General features: G+C 35.0%; 3 protein-coding genes across 3 annotated transcripts; all 3 read left to right on the top strand.

Moving 5' to 3' along the window:
- The first annotated feature begins 234 nt into the window (after positions 1-234).
- On the top strand, positions 235-7,134 carry LOC104894490 (MLO-like protein 1). Its single transcript, XM_010680740.4, has 14 exons — positions 235-675; positions 827-884; positions 1,415-1,629; positions 2,603-2,719; positions 2,837-2,897; positions 4,041-4,135; positions 4,472-4,546; positions 4,684-4,772; positions 4,860-4,909; positions 5,136-5,176; positions 5,622-5,831; positions 5,930-5,997; positions 6,094-6,154; positions 6,285-7,134. Exons 1-14 carry the CDS (start codon positions 547-549, stop codon positions 6,507-6,509), a joined length of 1,494 nt encoding a protein of 497 aa, XP_010679042.1. The 5' UTR covers positions 235-546; the 3' UTR covers positions 6,510-7,134.
- Positions 7,135-8,702: 1,568 nt separating this feature from the next.
- Positions 8,703-14,814, top strand: LOC104894489 (adenine DNA glycosylase). The gene is made up of 7 exons (XM_010680739.4): positions 8,703-9,294; positions 10,038-10,097; positions 10,373-10,492; positions 10,572-10,669; positions 11,328-11,863; positions 13,879-13,985; positions 14,405-14,814. Exons 1-7 carry the CDS (start codon positions 8,902-8,904, stop codon positions 14,495-14,497), a joined length of 1,407 nt encoding a protein of 468 aa, XP_010679041.1. The 5' UTR covers positions 8,703-8,901; the 3' UTR covers positions 14,498-14,814.
- A 505-nt stretch (positions 14,815-15,319) lies between these two features.
- Positions 15,320-17,472, top strand: LOC104894488 (hypothetical protein). Its single transcript, XM_010680738.4, has 6 exons — positions 15,320-15,559; positions 15,672-15,768; positions 16,060-16,135; positions 16,354-16,541; positions 16,679-16,751; positions 17,227-17,472. Exons 1-6 carry the CDS (start codon positions 15,531-15,533, stop codon positions 17,379-17,381), a joined length of 618 nt encoding a protein of 205 aa, XP_010679040.1. The 5' UTR covers positions 15,320-15,530; the 3' UTR covers positions 17,382-17,472.
- The last annotated feature ends 801 nt before the right edge of the window (positions 17,473-18,273 follow it).

Here is an 18,273-nt window from a genome sequence, read left to right as displayed (position 1 = left end):
TAAAGTTACCATCCATCTAGACCGATTTTCAGTTTCGGATTTTACGAAGACTCTTAGGCATACACACATTTCTCATTTTTTATTCTTACCGTAACAGGTAACACTATCAACATTCATATTTCACGAGTCATACAATTGACAATGACCCATATGGATACAACAAAAATTTATGACAATAAGCCCCAAGGAAAAAGAAAAAAAGATAGAATACCAATCAACTTTATATGTCCATATTTTGGCAGTTCTCAAATTTTCTTCATTTTCTCATCCTTTCTTAAAAAATGTTTAAAAGTCTGCTTTTTCATATGTAAAAGTGTAAAACCTTAATTAATTTTCTTAGTACTAAAACTAAACCACCGATTTCCAGTTGTGTGTAATCCGCGTTTGGTTGATTTGACCCCACCATTTCTGACTTCCAAACAATGGAAATAAATCAGTAGTGATTTTCGGAGGAAAAACTAAACTTACTTACAAATAGAAGAAAAAGAGAGAGAAATTATAAAGGAAGAAAAAAATTGTGTTTTTGAGTGAAAAACTGTAAAAAAAATGGCAAATGAAGAAGGTGAAGAAGAGTTAAGTTTGGAGTTCACTCCAACATGGGTTGTTGCAGTTGTTTGTTTTATCATCATCGCCATTTCTCTCGCTGTTGAACGTTGTATTCATTATGGTGGCAAGGTAAGTTTTTTTCACTTAGACCCACAAAAAAAAGATAAAAATTCAAACATATATATGTAATATGATTTCTGGTGTAATTTTTTTTTTGAAACCCAGATTATATGTAACAGTGTCAACAATTTATCTGCTTTTTGTGGGTTTGAATTTTCAGTATTTGAAGAAAAAGAATCAGAAACCTCTTTTTGAGGCATTGCAGAAAGTGAAAGAAGGTAAAAAATGAATCTTTTTTGTTTAAAGTTGTGAACTTTGAGGTTTTTATTTTGTGGGGTTTTGATTTGTACTAGAATATTTGTTTGTTTTTTTGATGGGTTTGTGTTGATTATTTGTTTTATGTGTTTTTGAATTGATTCAATGATGCTATATCTTGATTTAATTTAATTTCATTTCTCTCCTATGTTGGTTTTGAAAATGAGTTTGATGTCATATGAATTTGTTATTTGAATTTGAATTTGAATTTGAATTTTGCCTTTTTCAACTTATGTCACCTCAGAATTAGTAGCAATTCATGTCAATTTAGTACTGTTTGATACAGTATATATTTGTTTAGATTCATTGATTGTGAAATGAACAGGAATTCATAGATTTATGTTAATAACTTCTTATGTAAAAGTGTCCTTTTTGCCATTTGTTCTCTAGAATTGCAACTGATGTTACTTCAATTCATGTGTTCTAATTATGAAAATGAGATATTTCTTACTGAAAAAAAATTAATGGAGTTGTGTGAAATAATGGTGGACAGAGCTGATGCTGTTGGGATTTATATCCTTACTGCTAACAGTATTTCAAGGGGCAATCTCCAAAGTATGTATTTCTGAGAAATATGTCAGACATATGCTTCCCTGTAGTCTCGAAGAGAAGGAGGCGGCTGCTTTACCAACGACCAAGCACATTGGTGGGTTCCGGCGGCTTCTGTCTGAAGCCGCCGTGTCTCAGTCTGCATACTGTGCCAATAAGGTAATGTGAGATTTAGTTGCTGCATTTTACTAGTGTTTTGTTGTTCTATTGGCCTTTTGTTGTTATAGGCTCGTGGATGAGTTGTAAGGTTTGGCTTTAATCTGTATATATTATTATTTGTTCTAGTGTACTTTATTAAGTGTAATTATTTTTACTAAGCCCACAATCTATGCCGCGATCGCTGGCTAACATTCCATTTTTGTTGACTACTATATAATTGAAAATTTGAAATTCATGTACCTTTGTCTCTATAAAGTTGTTGGTGCATTATTCATTGCTCTTCTATTACAATTACTAGTTTATTTCAAAATTGTTTAAACTCAATGGAAGCATGTGGTATAGGAGTTCTTGGTATTATTAGGTAATTCTTGCTTTGATTTTTTTTTAATTTAATGTTTTATATTTTAGAACGATCACTGAACCAATTAAGGATAAATTGTGAGTTCTCTTCGACTAGGCTATGGACTTTCTGCATTTTAAGGATTTGTTAAATTTGTTTAAAAGCCTTGAAAATTAAGTTGTATTGAATGAAGAATCCAGACTTCCAGAGCACGGTTGACATGCCATTTTCCTTATATTCTTGAATTACACAGATGATAATAAGTGTTGTATTAAAAGAGTTCATGATGTAAAGAAAACAAAATACTCAGTTGCCAATGTGGAGATTATGCCACGGGTTGTACGGAGGTCTGGAGGTTAGGAGGTCAGATTTTACTCACAAAAGAGGATACAAAGTCAAGTCTGTTAGTATGCTCTGTGAGAAGCATAAATACATATCATTTCATTCCTGCATTGTGACAATCTATTTTTTTATTTTAATAATAAAATCACTTCAGGTTACTATAAATTTTATGCTAAACAGTGAGGATATAAGCTTGGCTTATATTATAGTGTTTGGCAAACTGTATGCTGCTCACTTGAAAGTATTACCCAAGTAGTTATCATTAATTATCTCTTACCTTTTTTTTGGCAGCATCAAGTTCCCTTCTTATCCATTGAAGGGCTGCATCACCTCCATATCTTCATCTTTGTTCTGGCGGTTGTTCATTGCACTTTCTCTGTCTTCACCGTCCTTTTTGGGGGAGCAAGAGTATGTATAATTGTTTCGAGTCTTACGTTGTGCTCTCTTATTGCTGTTTAGTAGTGTTATGTTTTTCCATGCTGTGAAGTTGGTTTGATTTTTGCTAATGTGTATCTTATGTGACAGATTCGCCAATGGAAGCACTGGGAAGACTCTATTGCCAAGGAAAATTACGATACAGATCAAGGTAAAGAAGTAGCACAAAAATTGTCGCTTGCTGTTTCCTTGTTTGCACCATGAACTTCTATTATTTTCGCTCATCCCTTATCTGGCTTTATAAGAATACTAGCACATTTTGCACGCTATGCGTGCGAGTGTAACTTTTTTCATCCATTAGTTATTCATCAGTGTTACAAACAATTTGATTCGTATGAACATTTATAATTATTTTTAATTTTTTTAATATGTTATTCTTAAATCAATGTTTCGTTGGTTTTTATAGTTATTTGTTCATCATTATTCAATTGAGAGAATGAAAGAAGAAAGCTTGTGCTCAAATAAAGTGGAAGAGCTTGAGTATCAGGTTCAATCTTTGAATATTAATAAAGTGGAAAAGTTTGATTTATATAATAGAGATTACCGAATAATAATAAACATTTAGGTTTTAAAATATTATCAGTATAATTATTAATATGAAATTCATGTTTTTTTTTTCATTGTGTCAATCAAGTTATATATTCATTTAATTTTTTTTTTTGGAGAGTTTTACCGGGAACGTGGTACGTGGTCATGTTCCACGTTCGACGTTCCATGTTCGATGTTCTAGGGGACGCGGAACGTGGTACGTGGTATGTGGTCTAGGAGTCCTTCTGGTTTACTCTAGAGGCTCGTTCCGCGTTCCCATTTCTGTACCACGTTCCGGAATGTTCTGTGTTCCATGTAACAATGGTTTTTTTTACTACATATGTAAGAAGAGGAAGTCATTCTCCTTAATTTAATATTTAATTGAAATTTCAAATTCAATTCCATAGTTAACTCAATCAATATATATGGCAAGTAGTAAGAAGAAAAAATTATTTAATATATATGACGATTTAAATTCACTAAGGGTATATCAAACTTTTTGTAAGGAGGGCACCATCTTCCTCCGCCCTTCACTTATATAATAAAGATATTTAAAACAAAGAAAGTGGGGGTCTTTTCTCTGCAGGATGATAGCAATTGTTAGTTGTGGTCTTTGTAGGGGTACAAGACTTTCTAGGCACTGGGTGATTGATTTGTTTGCTAACTGCATTTCATTACTTTTTTCTGGGAATAGAAATGACGTATGGAAGCATTTGAATACATTTTTGCTTATTGATCCAAACCATTTTGACATTTTTTTGTGCAGCTGTTAAACCTGCAGTTACCCACGTTCATGACCATGCCTTCATTCGTGATCATTTTGTGGGTGTTGGTGAAAATTCTGCAATCTTGCGTTGGATGGTGAGTGAGTTTCTTTTTTATTGCACGACGGGTATCATAGGCAATCATCAAACCTACTGATGGCAGTTCACAAAGAATAACATTGTTCCACCTAGATATAATAAGTTTGATTTTTAAAAAATTGTTTGGCATCTAGGAGGCCTTGTTATCCCTCCCTTTTTAGCATACATCTGACTGTAGATATGCTTGTGCAAAGTTTTATATCAATAAGTTGGAATCCCCTGTCTTATTCTTCTTATATATACCAGAAGGACTTTGAAACAAAGTATTTATCAATCAGGAATTACTACTTATAATCAAACTAATTGTTTGGAAATTATTCTGCTTATTTGTCAGCATTCTTTTGTCAAGCAATTTTATGGAGCGGTGACAAAAGCAGACTACATGACATTGCGTATGGGTTTCATCATGGTATGCATATTTTCTAAATTCTTATAGTGTCTTCGGCATGCTGATGCACTTTTTTTCTTTTTCTTTCTGATTTCTACTTTTTGATTTACGTGTAACTGTCATATGCTATAACTAGATAATAATGATTTTTATTTCAGACACATTGCAAAGGAAATCGCAAGTTTAATTTCCACAAATACATGATTCGTGCTCTGGAAGATGATTTTAAACGAGTTGTTGGTATAAGGCAAGTGGTTTATGTCACACTTGCTTACCCTATGACATATTTTGTCTGCTAAAATTATGAACTGAGATTTTATTCTGTATGATGCAGCTGGTATCTTTGGGTATTTGTGATCATCTTCTTGTTGCTGAATGTTGATGGTATGAATTTACTCTGGGTCAGCTGATGTATTCTTTTATGCCTGGAGCATGTTATTGTTGCTAATTACATCTTTTCATGAGCAATTGTTTGTCAATTTTGTGCGTTTCCCAGTGCTTGCCCTCTATCTTTCTGTCCAAATATGTACTCTAAAATTTGTTGGATTTAATTGCAGAATATGTAGTGATTATTGTTTACTTTCCATCTTCTGGATGTACTTTGTTGCAGGTTGGCATACATACTTCTGGATAGCATTTATTCCTTTTATTGTAAGTATCTTCTACTTAAATTTTCATAAATGATGTGACTACGACTTGGCATGTTACAGCTCATCACTGATGCACACTTTTCTGGAAGGGCTCTTTCACACTTACCATTGGCTTTGTGCAAATACAGAGGAAAAAAAATAGGGAGATTGATAGCTTCCGTTATCTTTTCTTTAACGTGTTTCTGGTATTCCCGTTTTCTAATCTATTATAGTGTGTTCGGTTAGGAAGTCACTAGACCGCATAAAGAAATGGATACCCTTTTTTTTTTTTGGTATAGTGTGTTTCTGATATTCCTGGTCTTCTCTGAGTGAGGTCCGCATTAGGTAGTCATTAGGCAACATAGAACTTGCTTACTCGATTAGCAGATAATGTATGCGACTAACCACATCATGGTTGCAAGAGGTTTGATAGTTGATTTTCATCTGTGTTTGTGCATTGTTTTCAGCTTCTCCTTGCTGTGGGGACAAAACTGGAGCATATCATCACAGAGCTTGCTCATGAAGTTGCTGAAAAACATGTTGCTATAGAAGGAGACCTCGTGGTTAAGCCTTCTGATGAACATTTCTGGTTCAGTCGGCCTCAGATCACTCTATTCTTGATCCACTTCATCCTTTTTCAAAATGCATTTGAGATTGCATATTTCTTTTGGATATGGGTGAGGAGCTGCATGCTGAAGACTTCACAGGCTGTTCTTTACTTGCTAACTTCATCTGAGGTTCATAATTTGATATGATATGTTGCTCTTTTCCCCAGGTGCAATATGGTTTCAGCTCCTGTATAATGGGACAAGTGCGGTATATTGTACCAAGGCTGATCATAGGGTAAAAATGCTCATCTGAATTTCTGATCATATTTTGTTAGAACCTCTACATTTCGTCTCCTCGTTTGTAATTTTTCTTTCCCTTTATCATTTGCAGTGTTATCATCCAAGTCCTATGTAGTTATAGCACTCTACCACTTTATGCCATTGTTACCCAGGTACTGTAATATACTGCAAAGTGCAAACTTTTGCTTCCTGTCCTAAAGTCATCTCCCCTCTAAATGTCTCTCTCTTTGTTACTGTGAATTTGTCATACCTAAACTTTTTTTTTTTTTGAATTCTATGAAGATGGGAAGTAATTTCAAGAAGGCAATATTTGATGAGCATGTACAAGCTGGCATCCTAGGGTGGCGCGATAAGGTAAAGAAGAAGAAAGCTTTGAAAGATGCAGTTAACGGTTCTACAGCTAGTGGGACATCGACTGAGGGTCCTACTACGAGAATTCAGATGGCTCGACTTATCCAAAAGGAAAATGGAAATGCGGGAAGCGAGATTCAACCAAGTAACACATAAGGAGACAATGGTTGGTATCAGAGGAAGAATGGGCTACAAATTTTAATGATTGGTGCAGGTGTGTGACTTCACTAATATGTAGCCTTCTACACTGCCTTTTCGGAGATTCGACTTGGTGAATTTGTATGATCTTCGGAAGTGAGGTAGTGTTTTGATATGTGATAAAGGCTGTAGGAGAAGTACATGTAGAAAGCAATGACACTAGTATATAAAAGCTTCTGCAAAATTTTGATGCCTTGATGTTGGATTGAGGGGATGGGAGTTTAGGCTGTTGCAGCTGCTGTTTTTTGTCTATGTTGAAGGAATGTGCACTTGTAAATAAAGGGCTAATGTATTCTCTTTATTCATGCAATTGTTTATGATGAATGACAATACTGCAAATTTTATACTTATGCTACTGTACTTACCAAAGTAAATAAGTTCAGCCGAATTATATGTTTGATAAAGTCCCAGATTTATGGTTATGGTAAAAATCTGAATGGACATGGTGCATAATAAGTTATTTTGCACAAGGTGTTGTATGATATAGTCAGTTTTTATATAATGTAGTAAGTTTTATATGATATACTCATTTTTTGTATAGTCAGTTTTTATATGATATAATCAATTTTCTCTATTATAGTCAGTTTTTGTATAATTTTGATATAGTCACTCTGCGTTTACAATAAATTTATTGTGAACACGATTCACCCCAAAACATTGGGTGAGTAGCTTTGTTGGGACTTGTTGGGCCTCTGGGTGAGTAGCTCTGTGCAAGGGCAGTCTAGAGAAAATTCATCTTCCAACGGGTTACCAAAAGAGGGAAAAAAAAAAACTTTGAAAGTAAGGTGGAAGGTAAAGAAATCTAAATCCTTGTCAAAGTGGAAAGTTAAATTCTTGACTTCCAACTCTCCAAGTCACAAAGTTCAACTCTTTACCACCAAACATTCTTAGCTAAAAGCATTAAAAGTACTACCATGTACTACGGGAAAAACTTCGCCTATCCACTGTGTAATCTACCCATTAGAGATAGACATTAATAATAAGTGGAGTCCAATTCAGCAGAATTATTTATTTTTTAATTGTCTATTTCTAATGAGTAGTCTATCTAGTGGGTAGATGTAGCAATCTCCATGTACTACGTATCCATGAGAACGCCTTAATCACTTTTGGTCTCCACTTTTCTTTTTTGTTTTTTAATCACTTTTGGTTTCCACCTTATGTAGTTATGTTGATGGCTTTCAAGTAAGCATTTTCAGTAACAATAAATGTTTTTTTAGTATCAGTAGAAGACTTATAGTACGAATGTACGATACAAGTTTAACATAGTATTATGAGTATGCAATTATGTAAAAAAAATATAGTACTAAAAACATTTAGAATAATATCAATGTATACGAGAAACCCAAATTGATACTATCTAGTGTTCTTAATACTTGAAACTTGAAAATTGTAAATGTTCCAATTACAATTCTGGTAGTACCAGAAATTACTTAATTTTTATCATTAGTTTATCGATTATCGTCCAAGATAATCGAATTGATTATGTCTTTAAACTTATCTGAACTCATTAGATTTTGTTTTATTAATGTGCCAAATCTTATTTTTATTATACTGAACTTATTAGTTATTAATCCTTATTTGAACTTTTTTAATAAGAATTGAAGGTGATTCACAATCCTCCAAAGTCCTAATTGCATCCTCCAAAGTCCTAATTAGCTAGGAGGGCTTATCACTCGGGTCGAGCCGAACTCTTGTTAGCTTGGCTTCTGTGCATTTATTCGAACTCGAGTCAAGCTCGAAACTTGACAAACTGAGCTGTGATCGAGTCGAGCTATGATCAAACGTGGACCAAGCCATTATCTAACTGTTCACGAACAATGTTGACCTATTATTATCTTTAGTTTACTCGTATTCTTTATATTTATTTTTTGAATATTTTTGTTTTTTGAGTTTATTATTATTAACTTATCATTATGTAATATCAAAAATAAATATATTTATGTACACATCATTTCCATACATCAAAAACTAACCGAGCTTATTCACGAGCTTCTCGAATCAAACTTGTCGTAACTCAACTCAGCTTGTTAAGGTCTCAAACTCAAACTGAGTTGAGTCGAGCCACAAAGAGCCAAACTTTGATCAGAATAAGCTCGAACTGTTCACGAAGAGGTTAGTCATTATTTTCAACCCTACTAGTAGCACTCCCCAAAAATTCCAACGCAAAGAAACTCTCTTCTAGTCTTCTTGTGTATCAGTATTGTCCACTCCACTTCTGAGTTCTGACTTCTGAGGCACCCTTCACCTCCATTTTTAGGCGGGAAAACAGAGAAAACCTCCCACCTTCAAAATTCTTCCCCTAATTTCTCTCTCCTCCCCTCTTCTCTTCCTTCCTCCATTACCCACTTCCATGTCCAAACCTCGCACCACTAAACGTCTAAAAAATGTCACAAATTCATCAACAAAAGCCTCTGAAATCATACCAAACAAGAGAAAACGACCCACCAAGCTGAAAAATACTTCAAACAATGAAATTGAAGATATAGAAGATTTGTTGAAGTTCAATGATAAAGAAATTGCAGAAATTAGGGCATCTTTGTTGGAATGGTATGATAAGAACAAAAGGGATTTGCCTTGGAGAAATTTAAATGATGTTGATGATGGAGGAGAGAGAAAAGCATATGGGGTTTGGGTTTCTGAAGTAATGCTGCAACAAACTAGGGTTGTTACTGTAATTGATTATTATAACCGTTGGATGCAGAAATGGCCTTCCATTCATCTTCTCTCTCTTGCTTCTCTTGAGGTTGTTGTTCTTCTTTTTCCATCCTTTTTTTTGTATCATTTTTTTACTACTTTTTATTATGAAGTATTAGTAAAATATATGCTAATTTTAGATGTTTAAGAAAAAGTTGTCATCTTTTTCCAAATAGTGATGATTTTGTTTGATTTTTTTTAGTGGGTTACTGAGATTGAGTAACAAGGGGAGAGGGAGAATGAGCCTGATTAATTTTAGCCATGAAAGGAGTTAAATTTAGTGGGTTTTTGGAGATGGGAAAAGTGAGGAAAGTGGGTGTGTTTTGAGGAAATTTACTGATCAAGTTTGAGTCTTGGAATGCTGAAATGAACTGTATGAATCTAAATTTTGCTGTCTGTTTATTTTTATGTAATTACATGCTACATACGAAACGCCCCGTCAATGGTTTGAATTTGATTTATGAAGGAGATTAGTGTGGTTTACTTGTGAGTTCTGATTTATGTTTATGAGCTTGAAAACTATGTAGTCTGACTTGCAAACCTTCTAAAGTTGCTTTTGTTTGAAGGGGGGGGGGGGGGGAAGTTGATGTCTTTATTAATCTATATTGCTTCGACATCTGTGTTTGATTGCAAATTAATTTCTGGATGCATCAGAATGTGACCAAAAGAAGATGAAACTCAATTGAAATAGGATATGATACTCCTTTTGAATCAATGCATATACATTGTTTGCGTAAGGTTGGTGTCTGTTTGATCGTGTTGCTGAAGTTACATAGCGGTGTTTCTTTGCAGGAGGTGAATGAAATGTGGGCAGGCTTGGGATATTACAGACGAGCAAGGTATTTGTTAGAGGTAACCTCTACTTTTAATATTTCTTCCCATTGAATACTGATCAAGGTTTGCTTTGGTTTTCTTGCCATTTCTCAAATTATGGACGGAACTTCTTTGGTTCTTCAAGCAATGCATTTAATTGGTTTTTCAGCATCATGACCGAACCTCCTCTCCTCCACCCCTCATCCCTATAGTAACAGAGGAGAGAGAGAGAGAGAGAGAGAGAGAGAGAGAGAGAGCTATATATGGTGGAGGAGGAACGACATTGTTGATGACTGAATCCTTTTATCTTATAGGGGACAAAAAAGATTATTGAAGAAGGAGGCACTTTTCCCAGAACAGTCTCTTCTCTGAGGAAGATCCCTGGCATAGGAGATTATACATCAGGTGCAATTGCCTCCATTGCGTTCAATGAGGTCAGTAACTTCAATATTATTGAGTATTTATGGTTTCTTATTAACTTAAATATCTGACAATCTGTGGTTGCTATCTCAGGTGGTGCCTGTTGTAGATGGCAATGTGGTTAGGGTGCTTGCTAGGTTGAAGGCTATATCTGCTAATCCAAAGGACTCGGTGACTGTAAAGAAATTTTGGTGAGGATGCATCTTTTATCACTTAAATATTATTCTTGTCAAATGCATTCCTCAAACCATTTTCTGGCGAATATGTGGATATTCAACGGCTCTACTCTCATTTCTCTGACATGTTTTCATAATAACTGTGTTCATCAGTATACATAATGTGTTGATACGTTGTTCGGAAAGTTCTCATCATGATTGTTTGTGTTATTATTTCTAAGGGTGTCGATGACTTAACAAATGGACACTGATGCTTTAGCTTGCTAGGTTGACTATCTATTCCTTGAATCAGAATTTTGTTTGGTAGGAAACTGTTTCTGATATATGTAGGAGTTGTAACAGTACAATATGCAAGTGCACCTAAAACTGGTGTTTGTGTTACTCTTTTCCCTGTCATCTTTGCTTGCTCATAGGACTGTCAATATAGAATTTTATCATCATGAAGAAATAAAATTTGTACTGTTACAATGCTATATTCACCTTTACATGTCTATGTCAATAAATACCACGAACTGGATAACTGACTGACTAATGAAGTTGAAGTTAATGTAAGAAATGGAATGCCTGTTAAGAAATGTTAAATGTGAGGTACAAAACAAAAGATATTCTCAGCATATCCGTGTTCAGGTCAGCTAGTTATTGCTCTATATGCTGAATGATTCTTCTTTTTTAGGAGATTAGCAGGCCAACTAGTGGATCCTCGTAGACCTGGAGAATTCAACCAGGCACTAATGGAGCTTGGTGCAACAACATGCACTGTGACAAGCCCAAGCTGTTCTGAATGCCCTGTTTCTGCTCAGTGTCATGCATTATCATTATCTCAGAAGGGTGGATTAGTGACTGATTATCCAGCAAAAGTTGTAAAGGCTAAACCGAGAAATGAATTCTCTGCTGTATGTGTTGTGGAGATTACAGAATCCAGGAACTTGGTAGAAGCCTACCAGGGAACAAGCCGTTATCTTCTTGTGAAGAGACCCAATGAAGGTTTGCTAGCTGGCCTCTGGGAGTTTCCATCTGTTCTGCTAGGGAAAGAGTCTGAAACAGCAATTAGAAAGAAATCAATTGATACTTTCTTAAAAACATCATTCAATCTTGATACAAAGAAAACCTGCAAAGTGATCTCGAGAGAGGAAGTTGGAGAGTACGTCCACGTTTTCTCTCACATACGGCTGAAAATGTATGTTGAATACTTGATCATACACCTAAAAGGTACGAGTCATTTCTTACTCCTTTTTTTTTCCAGAAAAACTTAGTCTTTTACTTGATTAAAATCGATCCAAAGTAGCCAAAGTGTAGATATGAATGCTCAATAATGGAGTTTTTCTCTCCAAAAACTCTCTAAAACTAATACTCTATTCTCTAATCATCTAAAGCTGTCTCAAAGTATGTTTAGAAAACCTAACTATTGTTTTCAAAAAACTAAAAAAAGGAAATAATGAAGATCGCGGATATTACTCTATTAGCCAACCAACAGCTTGCACGGGCAAGCAGAAATGTGCAGACTGTTTTCTTCTTCTCTTTACAGATTTGCACGGGAAAGCAGCTATCTGCTCGTCGCTCGGTCAAGCGGAAATGTGCATGGTCCGTGTAAATAATATTATTCAAATAACATCATTTCTTCAATCCGAAATATCTCAAATTCATCTACTATCCTCTCAGATGCGCTATCTAGACCATATACGAATCATCTTAACCTCTCTTTGCCACAACCGGCCACAATATTATGAAAATCACAAATAAGAGGCAAAAGTAGGGCTGTGCACTTTTGGAACCGGACCGAAAATACTTTGGAAATTTCTGGTCCGGTCTCTGGTCCATGGAAACTTGGGTTTCGGACCGGATTTTTTTTTTTTTGTAAAAATAGCTTTGAAGGTTAAAAAAAAGTTTAAAACTTAGAAAAGTTCGAAAGTTAAAAAGTTAAAACCTCATCTTTATTGCTTTTAAGATTATTGATTTTAGAATTATTAGTTTTTAATCTATTGAATTTATAAACATGCTTAAACCTAAGCAAAAAAGATTTTTTTGAATAAAAAATACAAATTCCATTCCAACCGGTCCAAAACCGGACCGGAATATTCCAGTCTGATCCCGATCCAAAAAAATTTAAATTCCGGTCCACCGGTCCGGTCCTGGACCGGTGCACACCCTAGGCAAAAGTATATCAAAGTAACATGTGGTTCAGAAGCTACTCAAATCATGCAAATAGACCTAAGATGCACTAAAAACTACATGAAACTGAGACCTAAAACCTACTTATATGCAACTAAAAACCGACTTAAATTCCCCCAAGGTAAACTATTCCTTGTCCTAAAGTAATCCAAACTAGGAAATCAAGGAAGGAGTTCGATAGCCGCCTCAAGCAGAGTATGCATGAATATTCAAAACCAATTCAAACACAACTTTCAAAGTTCTTCGAAAGAGTAATCATGGTAGAAAACAATCAAACCTCGCAATATATTACAAGGAAAAGCAACCATCCTACCACAAGTTTCCCCCTAAGCTTGACTCAATCATGAATATAGTAGCTCTCACTTTAGTCGTGCACAATATCTCTCATGTGTATAAAAAGGTTCAAATGAGCGCTCAAGACTCAATATGATCTGAGCGCTACGATGATAATGCTTTTTGTAACTTGATCACTGTCAAGTCGTCTATTATAATTTATACCCAGCGTGCTAAGGCTATTTGGCTTATGGTAAATTATAGTCTTGAACAATCATTTGAACCTTTTTATACACATGAGAGATATTGTGCACGACTAAAGTGAGAGCTACTATATTCATGATTGAGTCAAGCTTATGGGAGAACTTGTGATAAGATGATTGCTTTTCCTTGTGTTACATTGTGAGGTTTGATTGTTTTCTACCATAATTACTATTTCGAAGAAGTTTGAAAATTGGTTTTGATAATTCGCATGCGTGCAAAATATTGTGCATGAATAGATGTTTGTATTAGTTTAACATCTCTTCCACCGTTGTTTGTCACTTGTTTAGTTAATTTGAGTCAAGAATCAAAATATCTAGTGTTTGATACTGTTTGTCTTTGTCTATTCGATCCTAACTTGCCATACTACAAAGGTTAGTTAGGAATTATCTTTATTATGTGCGCGACACGCCTATCAACTTTACATTGTATCTTAACGGTTTGGCTATTATACTATTTATGTATCTAAAGGGTGTTGGTTCTTTGTTAATTATTTTTTGCAATTTGCCTTTGCCATGAAGGTGGGTTGGATTTCTTGCAGAGCGTGCCGGATGAAGGAAGTATGGTCTGGAAATGTGTTGACTGGAAGGAACTTTCAAGAATGGGTCTGACATCTGGTGTCAAAAAGGTTTGTCTTCTCCGTTCTTTGCTTTTTTCTTTTTTCTAAATATTCCAAAGAACCAGCTGTGAGAAAAGTAATGTGCGAACATATACTAAAGGAACAATTTTCTTTTTCCTGAGTTGTGGCCTGTGGGCTCGTGCGGCAAAAGTAGTTGTTATAGTATGTTTTAGCTACCTCTATCAAAACACTACCTTAAGTCCTTGACTACTAAAAGTTACCTTAAAACACCACTTCACCAAACACCATTTTTTTACGTTAATTAGAGTTTTGACTTGGACGAAGTCTCTTATCCAATGAGAATCTCCCCGTATCAAGTGGGCGAAGTTGCAATTCTATTACCTCAGTTGGAATTTCATGCTATAAAGCTTCTTTTATACCAATGTTTGAACTCAGCTGTGCATGATATTTTTCTTTCATCGATGCAGGTTCATACCATGGTTCAGAAATTCAAAGAAAACAGCCTGACCGTGAAGAAGACCCAAGACACTGTACTAACAAAATCGAGAAAGAAAAGATAATTGAAATGTCTGCCTTTGCTGCATTCTCATGGTTGCATGACAACAAATGTAAACTCTCTTGAGTTACGGCAAGCTTCCAATTTTGTGTATAATTTGCCTCAGTACTAATTTATACTCCCTGGGGCCTTTGCTCATGACTCCGCAACGCACTAAGCTCCAGCAGGAAGGCGTATGGGATGATTGTAACTTGCAAGGTCTACAATTTCATGTAAATTTTTGCAACTTTAGTAGATCATCTTTTGATGCTAAGTTATGTGGGGGAAATTTTTATTTCTTCACAAGGAAGATATATATTGATAATTGAACATATTTTATCATACACTGGTTTAGTAAATTTATCATTCATCAAGTTATTTTACCAGTGTTACTTCGAGACCTTCATTTACCTCAAAAATAGGGTGTCAGTGTCCGACACGATACTTTACTTGGATACTTTATTTTAAACTAAAAACTTGACTTTTTTCTACAAAATAACCGAGTTAGACACTTGGACACCCGTATCCGAGTAGACACTCAATCCGTGTTTGAGTAACATACTATTTTACTAGCTAGAGAAAGAAGCCATATCCTAGATGCAAAATCCTTTTCTTCTTGGTGCAGTTTGCACGTGGAAGTCACATGCATACATGACCTTGAAGAACAGATATGTGGGGAAGCATTTGAAACAAACCCCAGAATCCAGCCTTCACAAGTTCACTGGTTGGGACCTTTTTGTGGGGTCTATTTCTAGCCTCAAATGAGGAACTAAAAAAGACAAAAAAATAAATTCTCTTATTTTAAAGAAATTAAAATTTCAGTGGCATATATTTTCTTCAATTCTGTGGATATTAGCCTGTTGGGCTATGCCTCTCCATTCATTTAGTATTCAGTTGCAGCTGATAAAAACTATTTAATTTTTCTTTTTTTCACTTTCATCAATCTAAGAATAAAATCCAATAACTTTTTATAAGCTGAAATAAAGAATGTGCAACTATTAAACTTGACAATTTAGATTATTTAGTTGCTGCTGCACTCTAGAAAAATTGAAGTGTAGATGGCATTATCACCTGTTGGAGTTTCAAGGTTCTTTAATTTCTACACTTTTTGTTTGTTTATTTAACTGGTATATCTTAGTTTCTTCTGTTTATTCTCCTTTAATTGAATGTGTAAGTTCTATATATGATGAAATTTACAGGATATCTTTGTTTAAAGCCGCTTCTTTGGATTTTAATGGAAGCAACTGGGTTTCCAGCAGTCGCGCTTTAGCTCCTCCTTCATCTGATCCTACCCGGGTACAGACATCTCATCTTTTTTCTGCAGTAGTTTCTTTAGTCTCTGGCTCCCTCCCCATTTTCTTGTGAAGTTTCTTGAAACTATTAAAATGTTGTTTTTTAATTTTTAGTTCAATATGTTACTTTATGTTACAGAATGTTGCATCAATTTTAATATATGAATAGAATCACCTTTGTTCTTTACTTTATTCAGTTTGCTGTCAAAAATTTTAAGATTGATGCAAACATACAAGTAACCATTGCTCTGAAGTAGTATATGCTAGTCCACTGACCTATTACAACTTGGTTTAGCTGGTGGTTCTCAAATCTGCTGCTCCTTGTAAACACATTGCCTGCTCTGCTGTTCAAGAATCATCCACTCCTACAGGTAATCATTTCTATCTTCCTGAATTTTACTTTAATCTGGTGACTTTCATTTGCATTTTATGCTACTCGGACCCAAGTACTTGTGTTAAACATGGGTATCCCGTATGTGTCCAAGTTTCTGATTCGACTGTTATGAAGTTCTCCATGATTTTGGCTCAAAATGAGTGGCACAATTTGCAAATCAATTAACAACATATTATGCCATGTTTTCCCCCTTAGTTTCTGCGGACGCAAAGGAAGAGAAGGCAGAAGCAATTCCAGCAGCAGCAAAGCCAAAACCTGCGGCGAAAGCTCCTGCTAAAGCATTGCCTCAGATGATGGAGGAAGATGTTATACCTGCTCTTAAATCAATTCTTGAAGCACAAGATGATATAACAGATCTTGAGTTGGCCTTCAAGGATAATACTGTTAGTTTTCTGCATCCCATGCAAAATTGCATGCTCATTTGATCACAAAACATTAGTATTAAAAAGTACAAAATGCTATAATACAATCCTTTTTATAAAAAAATCTTTATGGTTTTTTTTTGCTCTGAAATGATCAGTTGGAAGGTTCATTTCTGCAAAAGGACAAAGCCTACTCATTTTGGGCGTTTTTCCCTGATGGAAATCTTACAGGTATTTTCTTCTTTTCAGCTTCCTCTGATTCCCTTTTTCTCTCGTTTGATGAAACCCATGTAGTACTTATTAGGGTAATAACAAGTCGATCTCAAGCTTGGGGTTGCTTGGCTCAGCATGTATTACTTGCATGGAGTTCAAGTCAAGTGTCGAGCTCAAAAGTTCCATGATCAACTTAGCCTGAAGCTCAACTTTAGTTCGAAAGTTATTGTAACCAAGTTATAACATTACTATTCGTACCAAGTTATGCAAATCCTTTCTATAAAGTTAAGTCAAATTATAATAGTCTTGTGAGTCGTGGTGGAGCTTAGCTCTCCACAACTCGACTAGCTCACCAACCAGTTAGGCTTATTATCACCCCTCGATCTTACCTTTAAGTATCGTAATGTGGCTCAAATATCGAATATTTTACATACTTTCATGCCATGAATCAATGCGTTAGATGTAAAACTATCACATAACTCTCTCTTGACAGGTCCAAAGGGATTTTCGCTATGCTCGTATGGCTCGGAAGTGAGTACTGTGGAGCCTTTTCTTATTGATGAGAAGAAAATCACCCCAAGGCATGTGGTGTTTTGGGTTGAGAAGCGTTTGGCAGCTCAAGGGATCATTCCTGTTTGGGAACGATAATTTGCTTTTCAATGTTCTATCTAATCCAAATTCATAGTCTTTTTTTTGTATAAATTTCTCTGTTAATAATACATATTGAAAGATTACTGTACTTTTGTGCACATTTTGTTTACAACCTTTATCTTTAGCAAATAACCATTTTAAAACTCAAAAATTCATCCACAATCAATAATTTGTACTCCAGTACTAGTATTATATTTTTCAACCAGTCTTCATAACGTCGTCTAACTGAAGCATTTAGTTGAACCAAATATCCCTGATTATTAATGCAAGCTTTTATATAAGGTCGGCCACACCAGGTTGGCCACACCTTGAACAAATGGTGTGGCCAGCTAATATAAAGCCCAAGCGTTGTCTCTCTTTTTTTCTTTCTTTTTCTGCACTTGTGACTAGGGTTTACTTTTCAAATACTAAGGGGTTACTTTTCAAATGCTAAGGGGTTATTTTTAGTGAAGTTAGAGATTACTTTTTGCAATGTAAATGGGTTACTTTTACTTAAAATAGAGGTTATTTTTTGTAATTGTAGGGTTATTTTTATTAAAATTGGGGGTTATTTTTACTAAAACTAGGGGTTACTTTCTGTGAAACTAAAAGTTACTTTAAGGAATAGGAGGTGGTTGGATGAGAGACGGATGGGGATTAGGATTTTAGAAGGGAGAGATGAAATAGAGAAGGAAAATCAGAAATGGGAGATGAGTTTGAATCTTTGAGAGATTGGTGATTAGATTTTGATCCTTCTCAAATCAAGGGTTCTAATTCATGATCCATGATATTAATCTTTGGCCAATAGAAAAAGAGAATGATCTAGCACATGGATTGATGGATTGATGACTTATCACATGATTGACAATCTTATATTTTTTATAATCTTACTAATTCTTGTCTTGGTTTA

Source organism: Beta vulgaris, chromosome 5 (assembly GCF_026745355.1).
Source record: "Beta vulgaris subsp. vulgaris cultivar EL10 chromosome 5, EL10.2, whole genome shotgun sequence".
Classification (NCBI taxonomy): domain Eukaryota; kingdom Viridiplantae; phylum Streptophyta; class Magnoliopsida; order Caryophyllales; family Amaranthaceae; genus Beta; species Beta vulgaris.
Note: the sequence above shows the minus strand (reverse complement) of the source record. Positions and strands in the feature narration are given on the sequence as shown.

Excerpts from the sequence above, each read along its gene's own strand:
- LOC104894488 (XM_010680738.4), top strand. The coding sequence starts at position 15,531 with ATGGCATTATCACCTGTTGGAGTTTCAAG. Across the intron at positions 15,769-16,059 it reads CTTCATCTGATCCTACCCGG|CTGGTGGTTCTCAAATCTGC; the intron begins GTACAGACATCT and ends AACTTGGTTTAG. Across the intron at positions 16,752-17,226 it reads CCCTGATGGAAATCTTACAG|GTCCAAAGGGATTTTCGCTA; the intron begins GTATTTTCTTCT and ends CTCTCTTGACAG.
- LOC104894489 (XM_010680739.4), top strand. The coding sequence starts at position 8,902 with ATGTCCAAACCTCGCACCACTAAACGTCTAAAAAATGTCACAAATTCA. Across the intron at positions 9,295-10,037 it reads TCTCTCTTGCTTCTCTTGAG|GAGGTGAATGAAATGTGGGC; the intron begins GTTGTTGTTCTT and ends GTTTCTTTGCAG. Across the intron at positions 13,986-14,404 it reads TGACATCTGGTGTCAAAAAG|GTTCATACCATGGTTCAGAA; the intron begins GTTTGTCTTCTC and ends TCATCGATGCAG.
- LOC104894490 (XM_010680740.4), top strand. The coding sequence starts at position 547 with ATGGCAAATGAAGAAGGTGAAGAAGAGTTAAGTTTGGAGTTCACTCCA. Across the intron at positions 676-826 it reads GTATTCATTATGGTGGCAAG|TATTTGAAGAAAAAGAATCA; the intron begins GTAAGTTTTTTT and ends TTGAATTTTCAG. Across the intron at positions 6,155-6,284 it reads TTTATGCCATTGTTACCCAG|ATGGGAAGTAATTTCAAGAA; the intron begins GTACTGTAATAT and ends AATTCTATGAAG.